Source organism: Rana temporaria, chromosome 2 (assembly GCF_905171775.1).
Source record: "Rana temporaria chromosome 2, aRanTem1.1, whole genome shotgun sequence".
In the NCBI taxonomy this organism is placed as follows: Eukaryota; Metazoa; Chordata; class Amphibia; order Anura; family Ranidae; genus Rana; species Rana temporaria.
In genome coordinates this window covers 346,295,641-346,316,311 of record NC_053490.1, presented here as the reverse complement: position 1 = coordinate 346,316,311, position 20,671 = coordinate 346,295,641, and the positions used below count along the sequence as shown (strand labels likewise).

The window sequence follows — 20,671 nt, the reverse complement described above, 5'->3', positions numbered from 1 at the left end:
TAAGTTCCAATTTTTGTGTTTTGTGTGTTGGGGAGATCTCCACTTTTAGCTCGCTACCTGGCCCTTGGGCCTCTGTGATACTATTTTGAGTACTAGGTCCCAATGTGTTTATATGCATCCTTGTTTTCAAAGTCTACCTTGTTTTTTATGTTATGTTGAAAAAATAAATACATGGATGGCTTATTATTTAATGCAAGATACTTCTGACAACATGTTGTGATGTACTGCTATGCTGTTCACAAATAAAGATTTTACAAAAAAAAAAAAATTTTCTCCTGAAATTTTTGTATGTTCTCTCTAACGCCCCTTATATACTCCTAGGAAGACGTTCAGATACATTGACTCCCTGCTGACCTCTTTCTTGTGGGGCGGTCTGGGTGGCGCTGACCGTCTTGCAGCTGCCGGTAGGGAGGGGGGGTCTGGCGATTCCCGACCTCCGTTTGCACTTCTTAGCGTCACAGCTGGTCCAGGCTCACTGGCGAATGTTCCCGCAGCTGAACAATGCCGCTACTACGGTGGAGGCGGCTGTGGTGACTTCTTACGAGACGCTGCTGAACTTTTTCTATAGGGGGGAGGTTCTCACGGTGGGTGGAATGGCTGTGCTCAAATCGGCTAGACGAGTGCTTGAGATTTGTATGAAACATGTGCAGGATGGTCCCTTACACTTATCACCTAACGCCCCACTATGGTTTAATCCCAGGCTAACAAATTTTCTCCTGCTGGATGATGGTCATAGATGGACCAAATTTGGTCTTGTCTATCTGCACCAACTATTTGATAAGGGGGAACTCAAAATATTTGCGCAATTAAAGAGAGAGATGGGTGTTCCTGACTCATGGTTATTCCATTACACCAGGCTGAAGCACGCTGCTCATGCTTAATTTGGTGCGGGGCCTGTTGTTTTGGAAAACACTAAGTTGGAAGTATTGATTATAGAACCTGAACACACCAAACGAATTTCTGTTTATTATGCTGTACTCATGGGAAGGAAGCAGCCAAGGGAGGAGAAATTGAGACTCAAGTGGACTGCTGCGATTCCTGAATTGACTGAAACTCAGTGGGAGGGGGTTTTGATGTCTTGTCAACCTACAGTAATTTCCGCTAGGGACAAACTAATACAACTGAGGTACGTGCACCAAATGTATTACACACCACACAGATTATATAGGATGGGCAGAATAGATGACCCTGTTTTGTCATAAGTGCCTGGTAGCGTAATGTACTTTTATTCACATGGTGTGGGAGTGTAACAGGATACGTCCATTGTGGTCGCAGGTAACCCAGTTTATCGCGGATACTTTTGATTAGGGTTGTCCAGATACCGATACCAGTATCGGTATCGGGACCGATACCGAGTATTTGCGCTAGTACTCGTACTCGCGCAAATACTCCCGATACCAAAATAGAATACTTTTTTTTTTTTTTGTGACATCGAACACAAATTGGATGGCACCATTGGATGGCACTGATAGGTGGCACTGGCATTGATTGAATGGCACTCATAAATGGAGGACATTGATAGGTGGCACTGGCATTGATTGGCACTGATGAGATGCACTAATAAGCTGCCTCCCTGCACTGATGCACTAATGGGCACTGATCTGCACTGATAGGTGGCACTGGCTAGCTGCACTTTTGGGCACTGGCACCGATGAGCTGCACTGACAGTGATCACTCCTTCAATGATATGTAGTTTTCCAGTACCGTATGCTAAAAAACAGCCCCACACCATGATGTACCAGTTCTTCATAATTCTAAAGAAAATATCTTTGGTCTGTATTGTGGTTTGAAAACGGTCACATGACATTAAAAAAAAGTATCGGTATTCGGTATCGGCGACTACTTGAAAAAAAGTATCGGTACTTGTACTCGGTCCTAAAAAAGTGGTATCGGGACAACCCTACTTTTGATCTCCCGAACCTTTGTAGTCCACTTTTGGGCCTCCTAGGTATTATAGAGGATGAAGTGATAAGTAATAATATGCGAACATTCTTGAGGCTGCTCTTTTACTATGTCAGGAAATTGATTATCCTAAACTGGGTGAAGAGGGATTATCTTACTCTATCTGCTTGGAAGGGCCTGGTTAATGCAAATGTCACGCTGTATAAAATGACTTATGAGGCAAGAGGTAGTACGAAAAAATGTCAAAGTATGGGGTAGATGGGTGGACTGCAAGGACACTACTCCTGGGGATGCTTAAGGGGAACTTATCTTTGGTTGAATTGTACGTTGCTCAATGTGAATTGATGAGGGGGAGTACTATGGGGGTTGTGGATACGGCGGCACACGACACACTGGTTTAGGAGGTGCTCACCTCTATGGTTTGTTCTTGTTCCTTTTTTGTTTTTTTTGGTCTATATTCCTTGACCTGTTTTTTTTTCTTTTCAGTGCTCTGTGTCTATTTTCCATAATATAAGTTGATATACTGTACTGTACACCTAGGACTGGAGTGCGAAGTTTTATAGTTTCAATACGGGAGAAAAATGCTATTTACACTTTCATAATTATCCACGTTAGAATTGTTTCTGAAATACTGTATGTGTAGATGGAGGAACAGGGGATTTTTTTCTCCCTACATTTTAGGTATGTTTTCAAATATGTTTGTACCTTGTATACTCTGTTATCTTCTTTGTATGTGTACCATATTTGCCGGTGTATAAGGGGACCGGGCGTATAAGACGACCCCCTAATTTTACATTTTTTTAAAGATTGTTTGCCTGTACTCACCGTATAAGACGACCCCCCCTTCCAATGCTTTATATTTCTTCCTTCTGGAGCCAATTTACAGCGATCAATGTATTTTATTAATGAATACAAAGCCTGCTTGGATTGGCAGAGGCTGTAACATCATCAGCCCACGCCTCTCTGACTCTCAAAGCCAATCCGAGCAGGCTCCTATATGTAGCCTGCTCGAGTTTGGCAGAGGTTGTTACTCCAATCCGAGCAGGCTCTGTATTCATTTGAATACATCGCTCACCGGGATTGGCTAAGCGGTATATACTGTATGTAGCCGAAGCTACATACAGTATTGCCACACATCCAGCAGGCATCTGAACAGCTGACCCGGCATATAAGACGACCCCTAATTTTTGGCCAGTTTTTTTAAGTGTAAAAGGTAGTCTTATACGCCAGGAAATACAGTACTTGGCAAATAAAAACCTCGAGTGATCTGATTGTTGTATTCAAGTGTGTGTGTCTGAGGTCACCTGATCAGTTGCAACATCAGGTTATTTACATATATCATGCACTAGCCTGGAGACGGACATTATTTTTTAATTCCCACCCCCACTCCTTTTCTGAAGTCATGTGGTTACTTTTCTGGATTTTGACTGGATGTTGGTGATCATAGCAGAATTTAGTGTAAGGAATACCTAGGAGAAAAGCATGTTGACGAGGAGTGTAGAGGTGGGCGGGGAGTCTACTGACATCACGACTCCACCCACCGAGCACCAGACAACAGACCCACCCACAGAATCTGCAGTTTTTCGGGTCTCGTAACAGACAGAGGGGAGACATTTGACAGGTAAGGATACATGCAGGAGGCATCTATATCCTTATAGATCAGCACTATGGCAGTATTTTAGAAAGGATGAGCGTTGGTTTACATCCACTTTAACTTTCTTTTTCTGTGACGGTGGTCATCAGTACATGTAGAGGGGTAAACCTCCTCAGTAGGGACACTTAAAGCATTAAAAACGTGACTGTCGCCTAACCCACCACCACCTCTTTCCAAAACTTGAAAAGAAAAAAGTCTCTTGCCTATAGATACTTAAATACCTGCCATATCCAGTTATATAACCCAGAGGATAGCTAGACTTTTTGTACATTTCTAAAAGGCATACTTATTATTTAGTCATATCAAACTCACTTGGTGCAACATATCCTTTTCTTGTTCCCATATAAGGACACCTTTTACACATCCACACATTCTTGTTTGTTAACTCCCAAGTTGGAAGAATTCAAGCAAATAGACTGGCCGACGACATGTTCGTATTTCCCCCAACCGAACTGATTACTTCTGATGTATTAAGGAAACCAGTGCTCTATAAACCTCACTAGCATCCCCCCCCCCCCCCAAGGTAGTATTGCACAAAAAGTCTGCCTAATACAGCTTAGAGTGAGGATGTCTACTATGAGTAATGCATATCTCAACATTTTGCAAAACATCTTATTTTGTTCTAGACTGCTCTATTAAGCATATGCCTTTTTTAGCCTAACAAGAACCCTCTTATGTTGCAGGATATAGATACAGCCCTTGTTTCGGACACAACAGATGATTTGTGGTTCTTAAATGAAAATCGGTCAGATCAGATTAATGTAGAGGTGAAAATGGAACATATAGACTCCCAAGATAGTGAAGATGAGAGTAAAAAAGTGAGTACTTTCCTCCAAATGCCATATATGAATTCAGTAAACAATATTTGTTTTTTGTTTTAGTTTTTTTTCCATTGATTTAAACAGGAATGTAGTAATTTCTGGACATATGGATTTGTTACGCTGCCATTAGGAGAATAAAGTGTTACTAAACCCACAACAGTAAAATCTGTCTATATGCAGAATATCATGCCTGTTCTACTCACTGTGGAACTTAAGGGGTTAATCCTCTGCATTGTGTGGAAAGGCTTTTTGACACTATATGGACAGATTTTTCCCTCCTGCACTGTATCTTGGCATGGCCATATAATACAGTGAGGGTAGCCGTCCTGCACATGCTCAGTTTAGTCTCTATTGCTGGAGAGAACATTTCCTGTTTCAGTTGAACGGTTCAGGTCACATGATATTGACATCACACATGTGGGCGTGTATACAGGCTGTAGTGGAAATCTCCTACATGAAAACTTAGCACTGGACAAATTGTGCAGTTATACAGATCAGCTAAAAAGGTATATAGTGGCAGTATTTTAATGTAAAAAGATGATTTATAAGCTGTGGAGGGGGGACTCTTTTCATATTATTGGGTTTAGTAACTATAACACTGACGAACTGACGAAAAAACATTGAAAACGTATAACCTTACCCTTAGTTTTTTCTAGTGTTCCAGGAGGTTGGATGCCTTTTCCTTTGCTCTTCTGAGCAAAATCTGAGATATATTTTGTAGGGCTGTTACTGATCAAAATTTTTCTGTTCGATTAATCGTTTTTTTTTTTTATCGATTAATCGACTAATTTCGATTAATTATAATGGACATACAGATCCAACTACTTTTAGCTGATCTCCTTGCAGGCTGATTTCCAGTGCAGCTACCAACCACTGGAAAAATGGATAGCAGGATACAAAAAACACACAAAGGCAGCGCTCGATGGGAATAGCATTAAAACTTTTATAGTCTTCAAGTAGGTAACCAAATAAATATTGCACTGGAGATAAAAATCGATGTAGCTACATAAACTGTAAAAATGGTGCGAGTAATACCAAACGGTACCAAAAGCATTCATAAAAACATGTAGCTAAGTATGATACTGGTATAAAAATGTGTACAATGATACCACTGCTGAATCCAGATGAGGAGAGGTTAACATCAGTCCGTCGGCATGTAGATGTCCCATGAAGGGAACTATCACAACTCCCAGTGGATGGTTGTAGAATCCCAGGTTGATAGAGGAAGTGTAACAGTCCTTGCGTGTGGCAGATAGTAAGGTCCCGCCGGCATGCAGATATGAAGGCACAGCAAAGGAGCCCTTCAGATGGACACAGTGTCCGTGACGTTACTGGATCTCCGATGGAACTCCCTGAAGGCCCAGAAGCCGGCGGAGAGGTGAGTACCAATCAAAAGAATTTTGATCGATCAAAAGAATTAAAGATTAATCGATTAATTAAAAGTTAATTTGCACAGCCCTAATATTTAGCATTTTTTTTTTCATGCTGAGCCATGTTTTGTCTATCTTATGGACACAGAGGCTGCTTTAGACTGAGCCCACACAAGTGCCCCCATTGCAAGCAGTTTGCTATGGTGGGCACTTGGTGAGGAGGTGGGGCAGAAGCGCTGGCGAGGGAGCTGAGAAGAGGAGGATCGGGGCTGCTCTGTGCAAAACCATTACACAGAGCAGGTAAGTGTTATTATAAAAAAAAACTTTAGAATTACTTTAATGTCCCTCCGTGTAAGTAAGTCTATGGATATAGTAACATCCTGGTATGTGCCATTTAAGCACTAAGCTTCAGTGACTTGACTACCTCCCTAGGATTCTCCAGCACCTACTTGCCTAGATTTGTGAATTTGAAGAGCCTTATATTTTGTTTAGTTGCTTACCATTATTTTGTGCAACATGTCTGTTAAGATACTTGGAGGACAGTCCTGCTGCCAAGGGTGACCCCACTACATGCTCACCGGCAGGGCTCCAAATTTCAAGACCTGAGCTACTAGCCAGGCCTCAAGGCGTACTTGCCACCAGTTGCCTCGCCCAACCCCTACCATGTCCCACCCCTAGACACGCCCTCATAAATTATCTCATGAAATGACACTTGAATGCTTTATGCAGAATTATGTTATAAAAATAAATATTAACAACAACTTTATCCGTGCCCAAAAATGCAGCCTGCCCATGTCTACCAATGCAGCCACATGTCCCCATATTGCAGCCAGCGTCCCCATTGCAGCCTGCCGGAGCCGCCGCCTGGTTGTTCAAAGCGTGGGGAACATAACGGCTTTCAATTCAATAGTTGTGTTCCCGCCACGAGCCGTCGTATACAACCCCTCCCCCCTTGTCTGGGAAACTTTGATAGACAGATCACCCATCCAATCCTGGGATGGGTGATCTGTCTTTCAAAGTGCATGGACAAGGGGGAGGGGCTGTATGACGGCAGCCCCCCCCCCTGCTCCCAGGCAGCCCACACTCGCCAGCCCTCAAAATTTACTCGCGAGCAGGCGAGTGTAGATTTTGAGGGCTGCTCACCGGTATCCTTAGAGGGGACAGATGCCTGTAATATGGATACTATTTTTTTTTTTGCATTGTCCTGCTCAGCAGCTTCTATAACTGCTGTCTATGCTTAAAAATATACTGCATCTACCAGGCATTCTGTAGCCACTTCTGACTTTGTGTCAGTCTGTGTGAGATTGATGGAACAATCTGCTTGCAAATGTTTGACTCTCACCTCTGTCCCCACTGTCCCTGTGTCAGTTATGTTAGTCAAGAGCTCTTCCTCTCCTTGTCATCTCTAAGCAGAGTGTAGGCTGCGTAATAGGTTGACTTGTCTATAACCAGGGTACCCATAGCTGGATCAAAATTCAGAGGGTCCCTGCTGAACCTGCCGAATTTCAATCCATGTATGGTTGGCTTTAGTGTGCATTAACTATAACAACTCTCCACGCTCTGTTGGCAGTGACTATAAATTGTAAAGCTATGGCTTAATCCACTAATGCCTCTTGAAACAAAACAAAAATTGAAACGGTAGCCATGTGGGAGTTATTTATATCCTATTGCTCTAGGTAACGTATGAATTTTGTGTTCAAATTAAAAAAAAAAAAATAATAATTCAACCTTTGTGCATAAATGGGTTAATGGATTACATCCTTTAAGAGCGACTCACAAAAGACGCTCTTGAACCTTGTAACTTGTTTAGAAAATGTCTGAACCAGGGTGAACAGTACTTCTTACTAGGACAGAAACAACTAATCGATTATGAAATTAATCGATTACTATTTTCCTAATCGATTAATCGGCCAGTAACATAATCGGGTTAAAAAAAATAAAATTACACTTCATGTGTGGTGGACATGCCCCAGGGTGCGTCGTTTCTGGATCAGGGTCCACGCGCTTATTCTTTCGGTCACAATGGTGAATATCACTAAAGATGCCTCAGTCGCCCTCCTAAACAAACCAGTGAACAATATCCCCAGACATACCCAGATTTTGATATTTTTTTATTTTTTTAGCTGCTAAGATAGCTATTGCGACAGCTTGGAAAAGCCCCATTGTAGACTTAACATTGCTAAAACGTAAATTAAACTGGATCATGTTAAATGAGAAAATAGTGAGCGTTTTAAATGACAAACAACCCCTTTTCGAAAAAACGTGGTCTCCCTGGTTCACTTACTTACAGGCCCCTGTGATGTAGAGATGCCTTTTCAGTTGATTGATCAAAGATTCCCGGATGGACACACCCTTCTCTCTTCTTTCTTCTCCTGTTTCTTCTTTCTTCTATTTCTAGTGCCTCGCCTTCGTGGATTCTCTGAATCCCCCCCCCCCCTTTTTTTTCTTTTTTTTTGTTAACCTGGACCTCTTCTGTAGTGTTGGGGACTAAGGGCTCCCCTATCGGGGACATTTAGGTTTAATAAATGCTGAAAGTATCTTAGGCTTCTTTCACACTATGGATTGTATGTCCGTTTTATAATATCCGTATTACACCTATTAACGGACGTTTATTAACGGATTTAATAACGGATACATACGGATAAATATTTTACCATTCTTCCTTTATTGAAAACGGATAATGTTTATCCGTATATATCCGTATACATCCGTTATATCATTCCTTTCTAACGTCCGTTAATAAAAAACATTTCACCCTTTCTTGAAGTCCAGCTCCAGAAGTCGTATGGATATTCAGGGGAACCCCGCCGTCAATTTAAAACAAAAATGACGTGCGGTTCCCGGTAAATATCCATAACCAGACCCTTCAGGTCTGGTATGGATATTCAGGGGAACCCCGCCGTCAATTTAAAACAAAAGTGACGTGCGGTTCCCGGTAAATATCCATAACCAGACCCTTCAGGTCTGGTATGGATATTCAGGGGAACCCCGCCGTCAATTTAAAACAAAAATGACGTGCGGTTCCCCCTAAATATCCATAACCAGACCCATTATCCGAACACGTTGACGAACTCCCGCGATGAGAAGATCCAGCGTCGGGTGATCTCCGCTCCGGCGATGTGAAGATCCATCCATCTGGCGCAGCAGCATCCCGGACCTCCTCTCACCGCTGGGCACAGCCCAGCGAATGAGCGGCTGAAGCTGTGACATTTCTTATATAGAGGAGGCAGAGCCACCCGTCACGTGACCCTGCCCCCTCAGACGTACCTCTGCTACGTCACTGGGGAAGACCAAGAAGAGGAAAGGACAACGCAGGAAGCCGGGAACGAGTGGATTTTTCAGCGCTGGAGTATTTTTTTTTTTTTAATAAAGGACTTTATTCTTTTGTGTCAGTGTGTTTTTTTTACAATACTTTTTACTTCCTTCGTGAAATGGTAGAGGTACAGTGTACCCCATTACCATTTCACACAGGGGGGGGGTCAGGATCTGGGGGTCCCCTTTGTTAAAGGGGTCTTCCAGATTCTGATAAACCTCCCGCCCGCAGACCCCCACAACCACCGGGCAAGGGTTGTGGGGATGAGACCCTTGTCCCCATCAACATGGGGACATCCTCCCCATGTTGAGGGCATGTGGCCTGGTGCGGTTCAGGAGAGAGGGGGGGCCGCACTCTGTCCCCCCCTCTTTTCTGCGGCCGGCCAGGTCAACGTGCTCGGATAATGGGTCTGGTTATGGATATTTAGGGGGAACCGCACGTCATTTTTGTTTTAAATTGACGGCGGGGTTCCCCTGAATATCCATACCAGACCTGAAGGGTCTGGTTATGGATATTTACCGGGAACCGCACGTCACTTTTGTTTTAAATTGACGGCAGGGTTCCCCTGAATATCCATACCAGACCTGAAGGGTCTGGTTATGGATATTTACCGGGAACCGCACGTCATTTTTGTTTTAAATTGACGGCGGGGTTCCCCTGAATATCCATGCTCAGTAAAATTAACGTCCGTTAACATAACGGACATTTACGGAGACATTTACTAACGTCCATGTGCCATAGACTTCAATGTTAAAATATAACGGACGTTAATTTATCCGTTACTTGCAACGGACAAAAAATTTACAAAAAATAGTGCAAGACCCGTCACATATTCCGTTATAACTAACGTCCGTATGTTATAACGGACTATTACGGATCTTTACGGAACATAAAAAAATCCCATAGACTTTAATGATATTTTATAAAGGACGTATAACTTCCGTTTTTTAACATTATCTGACGGATTTTAAAACGGATTATTAAAACGGATTTATTTTGTAGTGTGAAAAGGGCCTTACTTGTTATGATTTCGAGCTGCCCAGATCCTCTCGTTGTGAGATTGCCTGAACCGGAATCCTACGAAATGACCCAGCTATCTTAACTATCTGTAAAATGTGTTGCCTGTTGGAGAGTTTTTGGTTTTGAACATTGCTAGGTTCTGAGGAACTTCAATATCTCAATATCGGTCACGGATTGGCCTTCAGCATTAGATATATTATGTAGAGGGGCCGCAATTCAGGATCCATCCCACAAGTTGGGTCCATATTGGTTTTATATTTAGCATAGCAATCATTTGTTGCATTGTTGTATTGCCTCTATGATTGGATGTCTGCTCCTATGTTAACCAGTATCATTTCACCTTTTACTTTTGTTATGTTATGTTTGATTATTTAAAAAATGTATGTATTCCCCCCCCCCCCCCTTTTTTTATATTTTTTTCCTTTGCTTGTTTTCCCTTTTTTGTTTTCTTTTCTTTTCTTTTTTTTTTACGACTTAATATGTGCAGAGCATACGAGGATTGTTCGCTACTCTCTTTGTTGGCGCATATATTCTTTACTTGAAAAACGAATAAAAACCATTGAAACAGAAAAAAACTAAAATTAGCCCTATAGTACAAAAAGAGCAAATTGCTACTGTAAATATTACTTTCACTGTTCCACAGTAAAAAAATCAACCCCTTACAGTAGCGCATATTTGCTCTTTTTGTACTATAAAGGCCTCTTTTTAGTTGTTACTAAACGTCTTAGGAATGGATCACACCAATGCGTTTTTTGCAGAAATGCACTACAGTTCATTTACTATGGTTTCCTATGGGACACGTTCACATCTATGCTTTTTTCAGCTGCTGTGTATTTGGAAAGGAGCAAGGACTTTTTTCAACGCAAAACAGTGTTTTGTTTTGGTTCAATATAGTTCAACGGAGAAGCTGCAGAAAAGCATGTAATGCATTTTTTGCAGCAATTTGTGTTTTTTAAAAGAAAACTGCATAGGTTTATACTGAGCCTTATGCTGGCCACACTGATCAATTTTCAGACGAGAATATTAATGCGAAAAATCTTTGTACGCTGAATGAAAGAATGTTTGAAATTTTCACTTGCTTTTAGCATTCAGTTTTAAAATGAATGTCATTTCTCAATGAAAACCACATACACGGTCTGAAAGTTCCTTTAACCAAGACGTTTTCTATTATTTCTAATAATGCTATTTACCAGATTCACCCTCTAATATTCTATACAGCATATCTAATCTGTCTGTTATTCTCAGAGTGGATTAAAGATTTTGCTCCCTAACCATATAGTTGGTTATTTTTATTTACCACTGCATAGAGATATTTAAGAATAAATTGCCTTTTTTTAAACTTTACATATTAACAAAATTATACACCACCCTTTTTTTTAAAAGGTAATTAACCGATTAATCAAAACAATAATCGATTTATGAAATAATCGTTGGTTGCAGCCCTACTTCTTACTATATAAATAGTGTAAATTTTTGGGCTATGTATAGGACATTTCTTTAATTGTTGTTGCAGAAGGGTTTTCCTAAATGCATATTTGCCAATAGCTATGGTAGTCGTATTCCGTTTGGACCCAGTTTTTGGGTGAACACCAATGGATGACCTGTGACAGGTAGCCTTTTTGGTAAATGTTAGAGTCTGAGAGACAAATTCCGCCGTCTTTTTAGTCATAGGAAATATATAGTACTTTGTGTGGGCAGGTTTGTTGGCCCAGATACTGAAATAGAGTGCATAACTTGGAGAGACAGAGGAAATTTAATAGTAGTCTACATGAAGTATCAGATTTTAGGAAGAATGTTGTGGCCTACTTTAAAAAGTTTATTTGGTTGATGTGCAACAATGTCCTCCAAAATATCAGTGCTATAAAATCATTTTTACTTTAGCCACCCTTCAAGCCCTATGGAGTGCTCACTGCATGTGCTGGATGATTTTTTGCTAGGTGATGCATACTAAATGTGTGTGTATAGATAATTAGAATATTAAATGGGAATACACTGCTTTCTAAGGGCTGCAGTGGTCAACAGTGTTGCTCATCTTCCTTTTAAAAAAGTAATTAGTTACAGTTACAAATTACTTGTCTGAAAAGGTAATTGAGTTAGCGACTCAGTTACTTCATTGGTAAAGTAACTGAGAATTTTATTATTTAATATTCTACAATGCAATTACATTCTATAACATCTTTAATATCAAAGATGTTTATATTAACTGATTGAAGAATACAAACACTATATACAGTATTTTAGAAAATTTCGTATTTATTTGAACCCAATTCAATAGATTGCAGCCTGCCATAGATCATATGAATGATATGCACAGAAACATATAATTTTTTTTATATTTAAACTAAAATTCAAGTGCAAAATTAAGACACACAAATGTAAACGTGGGTAAAAAGAAACAAAGGAAAATCTGGCCTTTAATTAGTGCAATTATCTGTATAATTGTGTAAAATAAACAAAGGAAAAACCTGGCCATTAGTGCAAATCTCTGTAACTGTATATTAAGCCTACTAGTGCACAATAAACAGAAGTTTTGTTGCTGTACTGAATAATTAAGAGGTGGAGAACAATATCCAACTCTTAACTATTCAGTACATTAAAACTTCTGTTTATTGTGCACTAGTAGGCTGAATATACAGTTACAGATTTGCACTAATGGCCAGATTTTCCTTTGTTTCTTTTTAAACAATTATACAGATACAGACAATTAATTGCATTAATTAAAGGTCAGATTTTCCTTAGTTTCTTATACTAATAAGAAACTAAGGAAACTCTCGCCTTTAATTAGTGCAATTATCTGTATCTCCACATGCCCAGCAAATTACTGTACTATATTATTCTACATATCTGCAGGGTGAAAAAAAAAACAGCACAGATGGAGGAATCCCCCCTGTTGGGCTGCATCGGATGCAACCTCTGCATGACCAACAATTTTCTGTCAGGCTCCTTAGGTTTCTCAATCAAAGAATGTCAGGTGGAATTGGAAATGCCCCTACAGGGCTGGGCCACCCACTAAGCAAAATTTGTACAGTGTATGGTCACGGTCAGACTCAGCTTTACTCCCTCTGGAATAATATTTCTTACTAGGCCTTAGGCCTGGTGTGGCGAAATATGAACTTTGTGCTATACTGGCTGAGCTGACTGACTGCTGATATTGCTTGTAAAGCTTAAAAGACTCCAAATATCTGTCTATAAATATATAACAGGCTGTTATATAGACAGATAATTGGAGTCTTTTAAGCTTACAAGCAATATCAGCAGTGCAGTCTGAGTCAGCTCAGCCAGTAAGCAGCAGCAGTGCAGCACAAAGTTCATATTTCGCCAATCGCCACACCAGGCCTAAGGCCTTAGACTAGGCCGCTCCCCCCCCCTCCCAATCCGATCCTCGGCTCCTCACCTGGCTCTGGCTGCGCAGGGGCCACAGTCGGTCGGTCCCGGTGCTGTTGTGTATCACTCACTGTGACTGTCTGCTTGCGCTCTAGCTCAGGAGGACTGGAGTCAGTCAGGACTGGAGGTATCCCGGACCGCGGCGCCGACCGCGAACGGTGGTGGAGCGGAGCCTCCGCAGGGGACGGGAGATGTCGGCGGCTGGATTGTGACTGAGTGACTCGGACCAGTCAGGTGAAGTCACAGCAGGTGAGGATGAGGAGGACTCTGAGTTGTCGGACTCTGAGTGAGGAGGACTCGGAGTTGAGCGCCAGACTCCCTCGGCGACACTGCAGTCGGCCGCGGGCCGGAGACTCCAGGCGCGTGCATGCGCCACCCACGACGACGAGTCACTCACGAGTCCGCCACACAACCTGCGGCATCGAATCAGAGACAAGAACAGTGCAGTCATGTGACCCTCCTCGCCCAATCACAATCCACACTGGCCAGACCAGCTCCATCCCGCCAGCCCTGACAGTGACTGACAGTGATCATTCATCATCACTTAGTCAGACGACGACCCCAGAGTCTCCCCAGACTGCCCCCACCCGCGCGCTCAATGTAATCTCGGTAACGCCGCCCATGTAGTGGGAACGGCATTGCCAAGAGGGTAAAAAGTAATCAGGTAGATTACCATTTACCCGCAGGCCAATCGTTGCGTAACGGCGTTTATTTAAACGCCGTTACTTACAACACTGGTGGTCAATGAATAATACCTGTATATTATAGATAACTTGTTTGAGCATTAGTGGGGCTTGAAAGCTTTTAAGCAGTGTAGTGTCAGCTGCTAGCTATCAAAAGGAAGCAGATGGACGATCATGTCCTCATGGTGGAGCATCATGCAAAAGAAATGTTTGATGTAGAAAATTGTGGCAGGAAGGAAGGAGTTTATTAGAACTGCACTTGTTATAACCTAGAAAATAGAATTTCAAACCAAACTCGCATACATTTTTGGGCAAAATATAGAAATGGTGAGGGTTCACAATATTTTCTTATAACTGCCTAGAATCATTGAAACTCAGTCATCCAAATATTGACGTTTAAAATATAATTTAAATATTACATCTTGAACTAAAATTCCTTTCATAGAACTGATTGATGTCTCCTATTTTCTTCACTTGAATACATCAGTATATTTCAAATGGGGACTTTTATGTGACATTTATTTCAACAGTTTGATTTTATGAACATTTAAAACACACAAAAAAAATCAGTAATTGTTGTTTGACAACAAATACAGGGCAGCCCAGAATATTATATAAAAAGTGAAGCAAAGGTGTCGGCAATCAACAATTTACAGGTAACGACATTTATAGAGTGAAAATGCTTCACGTATTATAGACTGAAGCTGTTCTCAAGCAGCCATAAGAAAAATTAGTTTAACCACGTCAGCCCCAGAAGGATTTGCCCCCCTTAATATTCTGGCCATTTTTTTGGGATAAGGCACTGCGTCGCTTTAACTTACAATTGCGCTGTACCCAAACAAATTTGAATTTGGTGGTATTTGATCACCTTTTGCGGCTTTTATTTTTTGCGCTATAAGCAAAAAAATATTTTTTTCTTTATCGTTACATCACGGGACACAGAGCGGCATTCATTACTATATGGGTTATATGGAGTACCTTCAGGTGTAGACACTGGCAATCTTCAAACAGGAAATGCCCCTCCCTATATAACCCCCTCCCATAGGAGGAGTACCTCAGTTTTTACGCCAGTGTCTTAGGTGTTAGTCATGGTTTAGCTTGCCTCCGCATCCTTGGGATTAGGTGAGCTACCGGTTCTGTCCAAAAAAGCCTGCGCGCTAAAGTGGTCAGTAACCGGACCCCAAACCCTTGGGGTATAGCCCATAATGCTTTCTTTTTAAGAGAGCTGGACCCTGGGCCCAGAACTTAGAAAACCTTTGGGGCGCCTAATGTTTTCTGTTTGCCAGGGTGCTGTATGGGCCCAGGACAGTGGATCCTTCATGGAAGAAGAAGGTTCCCAGGGCCTGAAGGTCTAGACATCCCCACGGAGATGGGGGAAGATTGGACCTCTTGCTTGGCAAAGTCCTGCGGCATGGAGCAGGTAAGTAAGGGGAAAAAACCTGCGGGGCTTGGCTCTTAGCAAGTTTTTTCTGGGAGGTCACAGGGGACATGCCTAAAGGTTATGCATTGCATCTGGCAAACCAGTCACATATCATGAAGATAGGATGGCTCTATATGTTATATTTCCCCATAAAAAGGTGACCTCCCTGGTAGTGTTGCAAAAGCTGTGAGTGGGGCCTTTTATGTACAAGTGTATGTGTGTGTCAGAGAGCTATGCTTACCTGCAAGCCTCCAGGCGATGCTCTATCCAGTCCTCTCCCTCATGCCTGCAAGGCAGGCAAAACGCTGACCTCCTCGTGTGTTCCAGGCCTGCGGCTGCAGGAACAGAGAGGCCCTTCCTCCCAACCCCCCCCCCCCCCCCCCGTCGGCGGGCGCGCGCGCGGTGCGCGTGCACGTGTTATAGACGCATTTGGCGCCGTTTTAGCTGGGGGGGAAGGGCGGGTCAGTGGTTTAAAGGAAGGGGCGGCCCTTCCTTAGATGCCACAGCTCATTCATTTCTCTGGCTTAAGGGAGGAAGGACTGGAGTGAAGCACGGGGCGCTGAGGACACACAGTGGCCAGAAAGAATACTACAGTCTTCAGAAGATTGTGGTTTAGCCTAGGAATAGGCTGGTTTTCTTTTCCATCTCATAGTCTTTTCTTTGGCAATACTACTCAGGGGGATAGAATGTTTTTTCTTGCCTAGATTGAAAAAAAAAGAAAAAAAAGAAAAAAAAAAAAAGAAAAGTTTTTCTTTGAAAAAAAAAAAAAAAAAAAAAGAAGGTGTCATCTAGGGTAGAGGAAACATTTTTTATTCCCCAAACAGGTGTTTGGGCATTTAACTATTATAAGTCCCAGGTACCAATAAGTAGCAGGTGTACCTCGGTATTGTACCATGGCATCAAGAGCAGAGGGTACAAAGGGTGGGGATTCCCCCGCAGAATCTGAGGTCTCGGATAGAGCTATGCCGCTGCTTTCCCCACAGGGAGCCTTTGGGCCATCGGGGTCTGGGGCTAGAGCTGACGCGAGTCAACCCAACCCTAAGGTGGTCACGGAGGAGGTGTTACTCGCCTCTTTAAATGAGATGCGGAGAAGCATGGGAGAAATGATAGCCGCAGCCATGCGGGGTAGTAAGCGGAATAGATCTCCGTCACCCGTGCGCGGACACTCGGAAGAGGAGGTCCTTTCCTCTGGGGAATTGGACCTCTTGGACAGAGACCAGGTAGGTTCAGGGATCGAAGATCCGGATACAGAGGAGTCTGGGGCAGTCTCCCTGAGGGAGAGCTGGTGGATTCAGGGCTTGACGGACTTGGTCCATAAGGCATTCAACCTACCTGTACCAGATCTCCAGGTATCCACGGTTTCAGCTTTGGGCTCACTGAGGGCGCCTCAAAGCAGTGCTGTGTTTCCGATCCATCCTCTATTGGAGGAAGTCTTGTTCCAAGAGTGGAACAAACCAGACAAGGTTTTCTTTCCACCTAAGAAATTTTCTGTCTTATATCCTATGGAAGAAAAGTTTTCCAAGAGATGGGCTTCTCCTGCAGTAGACGCAGCCATCTCATGTGTTAACAAATCGTTAACATGTCCTGTAGAAAACGTACAGGTTTTCAAAGATCCAGTTGATAGACGCTTGGAAGCCCTACTTAAGAACTCCTTCACTTCTGCAGGGGCAGTAGTACAGCCAGCCGTGGCTGCGATTGGAGTCGCTCAAGCTTTATCGGATCAATTTAAGCAAATGCTTGAACTTATTCCTGCCGAGCAGGCAGAAGAATTTTCGGATGTCCCTAAGGCCATATGTTTTACGGTAGACGCAATCAAGGATTCTATCCAACAAGCGTCACGTTTATCATTATCCCTTATCCATATGAGAAGACTCTTATGGTTAAAAAGCTGGGAGGCTGAGCCCCCATGCAAGAAGCTCCTGGCAGGGTTTCCCTTCCATGGAGGACGGCTCTTCGGAGAGGACTTAGATAAATACATTCAGACCATTTCAAGCGGCAAGAGTACTCTCTTGCCAACTAAGAAGAGGGTTCAGGGACCTGCGTTTAAACGACAGTCCTCCCCTGGGCAGGGGCCCTCTAATGCCAAGCAGTATCGACGGCCTCCTGCAAGAACAAACTTCGGCTTCAACAGCAGATCACGAGGACAGGCTGTTAGGGGCAAGAGGCAGTGGTTTCGCAAGCCAGCAAAACCAGCCCCCAAGTCTACCTCATGAAGGGGCGCCCCCACCCACGAAGGTGGGGGGAAGGCTGCGACTCTTTTCGGAGATTTGGGAAGCCAACATTCCCGACGAGTGGGTACGGTCTTCCGTGGCCACAGGCTACAAGCTAGAGTTCCTAAGGTTTCCTCCTCCTCATTTCCAGGAGTCGAGGATTCCAAACGATCTGGAGAAAAGAGCCGCATTAAGGTCGGCTCTAGATCATCTACTTTCCCAGGAAGTAATAGTAGAGGTACCAGTCCTGGAACAGGGGCTGGGTTTCTACTCCAACCTATTCATCATCCTAAAGCCCAATGGAGATGTCAGGCCAATTTTGGACCTAAAGATGGTAAATGCATACTTAAAGGTCCGCTCATTTCGGATGGAATCCGTGCGGTCAGCAGCTGCCACACTCCAAAAGGACGACTTCATGGCGTCCATAGACATAAAGGATGCCTACCTTCATGTTCCAATTTATCAGCCACATCAAAGATATCTACGCTTTATGGTGGCTTCGCGTCATTTCCAATTCGTGGCGCTTCCCTTCGGGTTGGCTACGGCCCCCCGGGTGTTCACGAAGGTTCTAGCTCCAATCCTAGCCAAGCTAAGGATCCAAGGGGTCACGATCCTAGCATACCTGGACGACCTCCTAGTCATAGACCACTCATCTCCCGGCTTGGAACGAGCAGTGGCCCTCACGGTCCAATACCTCGAGAGGTTCGGCTGGGTCCTAAATCAAGAAAAGTCAACATTCCAGCCCACAAGGCAGTTGGAATATCTCGGCATGAGATTAGACACGGAACAACAAGGGGTGTTCCTACCTCTGAGGAAGGTCAAAGCCATCAAGGAATTAATCCTACTGGTTCTAAGCAAGAAAAAACCGACTATTCGCCTATGTATGAGATTACTAGGCAAGATGGTGGCTACTTTCGAGGCGGTGCCATACGCCCAGAGCCACACTCGCATCCTGCAGGCAGCCATCCTGTCAGCATGGAGCAGAAGGCCACAGGCCTTGGATATCCCGTTGCCTCTCTCATCAAGAGTCCGGCAAAGTCTGTGTTGGTGGTTAGACCCTCAGAATCTACTGAAGGGAAAATCTTTCAGCCCAGTGGCTTGGAAGATAGTGACCACAGACGCCAGCCTGACGGGCTGGGGAGCGATTGTGGATGGTTCCACTCGCCAAGGTATTTGGGCAAAGCCAGAGAAGCTTTTACCCATCAACATCTTGGAGCTCAGAGCTGTTCGACTAGCCCTCAGGGCTTGGACGTCGAAATTGCAGGGGCTCCCGGTGAGAATTCAATCAGACAATGCCACGGCAGTGGCATACATAAATCACCAAGGGGGGACCAGGAGTCAGGCCGCTCAGAGAGAAGTGAGCTTGATTCTCTTATGGGCAGAGGCTCATGTGCCCTGCATATCGGCAGTATTCATTCCCGGAGTGGACAACTTTCAGGCGGACTTCTTAAGCCGCCAGACTCTATGGCCGGGGGAATGGTCTCTGCATCCACAAGTCTTTCAAGCACTCTGCCAAAGATGGGGAGTGCCGGACGTGGATATCATGGCATCGAGACTCAACAAGAAGCTAGACAGGTTCATGTCCCGCTCAAGGGATCCGATGGCCTGCGGAACCGATGCTCTGGTTTGCCCTTGGCATCAGTTCAAGCTTCTTTATGCGTTTCCCCCGCTCCAGTTACTACCCCGCCTGCTGCGCAGGATCCGGGTGGAGCACATACCAGTTATCCTGGTAGCTCCAGCATGGCCCAGAAGGGCTTGGTACTCACTAATCCTAAGGATGGTAGTGGGAAACCCTTGGACTCTGCCTCTAAGGCCAGACCTGCTATCGCAAGGTCCGATCCTCCACCCTGCCTTACGGCATCTAAATTTGACGGCCTGGAAGCTGAATCCTTGATTCTCAGGGGTAGAGGTCTGTCTCAGAAGGTAATCTCTACCCTAATCAGAGCCAGGAAACCGGTCTCTAGGGTGATTTATCACAGGGTCTGGAAGGCCTATATAGGCTGGTGCGAGTCCAAGCTATGGCTTCCTCGCAAGTTCACCATAGATAGAGTTTTAAGTTTTCTCCAGCTAGGAGTGGATAAAGGATTGGCATTAAGCACAATCAAAGGACAGATTTCTGCCCTGTCAGTGTGGTTTCAGCGGCCACTGGCCACCCACTCGCTGGTTAAGACCTTCCTTCAAGGGGTCTTACGTATTAAACCTCCAGTTAAATCCCCGCTTTGTCCGTGGGATTTAAATCTTGTTCTGTCGAGTTTACAGAAACAACCGTTTGAGCCGTTGGCTGAAGTTCCTTTGGTTCTACTGACAAGGAAGTTGGTGTTTTTGGTTGCCATAGTTTCCGCAAGAAGAGTTTCGGAACTGGCAGCCTTATCCTGTAAGGAACCATATCTTATATTTCATAAGGACAAGGTCGTTCTCCGCCCTCATCCTTCCTTCTTACCGAAGGTCATATCCAGTTTTCATTTGAACCAGGATTTGGTATTACCATCCTTCTTCCCTAAACCTACTTCCAGAAAGGAAGGGTTGCTGCATACCTTGGATATTGTCAGGGCCATGAAGGCCTATCTTAAAGCTACAGAGAAGATCCGGAAAACAGATGTCCTGTTTATTCTACCGGATGGGCCCAAGAAGGGGCAGGCAGCTGCAAAGTCCACCATTTCTAGGTGGATTAAGCAATTGATCACTCAGGCCTACGGCTTGAAAGGGTTGCCTCCTCCAGTATCATTAAGGGCTCATTCTACTAGAGCCATGGGCGCCTCCTGGGCAGCGCACCACCAGATCTCTATGGCTCAAGTTTGCAAGGCGGCAACCTGGTCTTCTGTCCACACATTTACAAAATTCTACAAGTTGGACGTAAGAAGGAATACTGATACTGCCTTCGGGCAGGCAGTGCT

At 43.8% G+C, this 20,671-nt stretch overlaps 1 protein-coding gene across 1 annotated transcript in view; it reads left to right on the top strand.

The window, feature by feature from the left end:
• The window catches only part of MDM4 (MDM4 regulator of p53), a 284,489-nt gene that overhangs the window by 260,662 nt on the left and 3,156 nt on the right, over nt 1-20,671 (top strand). Inside the window, exon 9 of the mRNA XM_040337591.1 lies at nt 4,240-4,374. Coding sequence (XP_040193525.1) covers nt 4,240-4,374 — 135 coding nt within the window. The remainder of the gene's footprint in view (nt 1-4,239; nt 4,375-20,671) is intronic.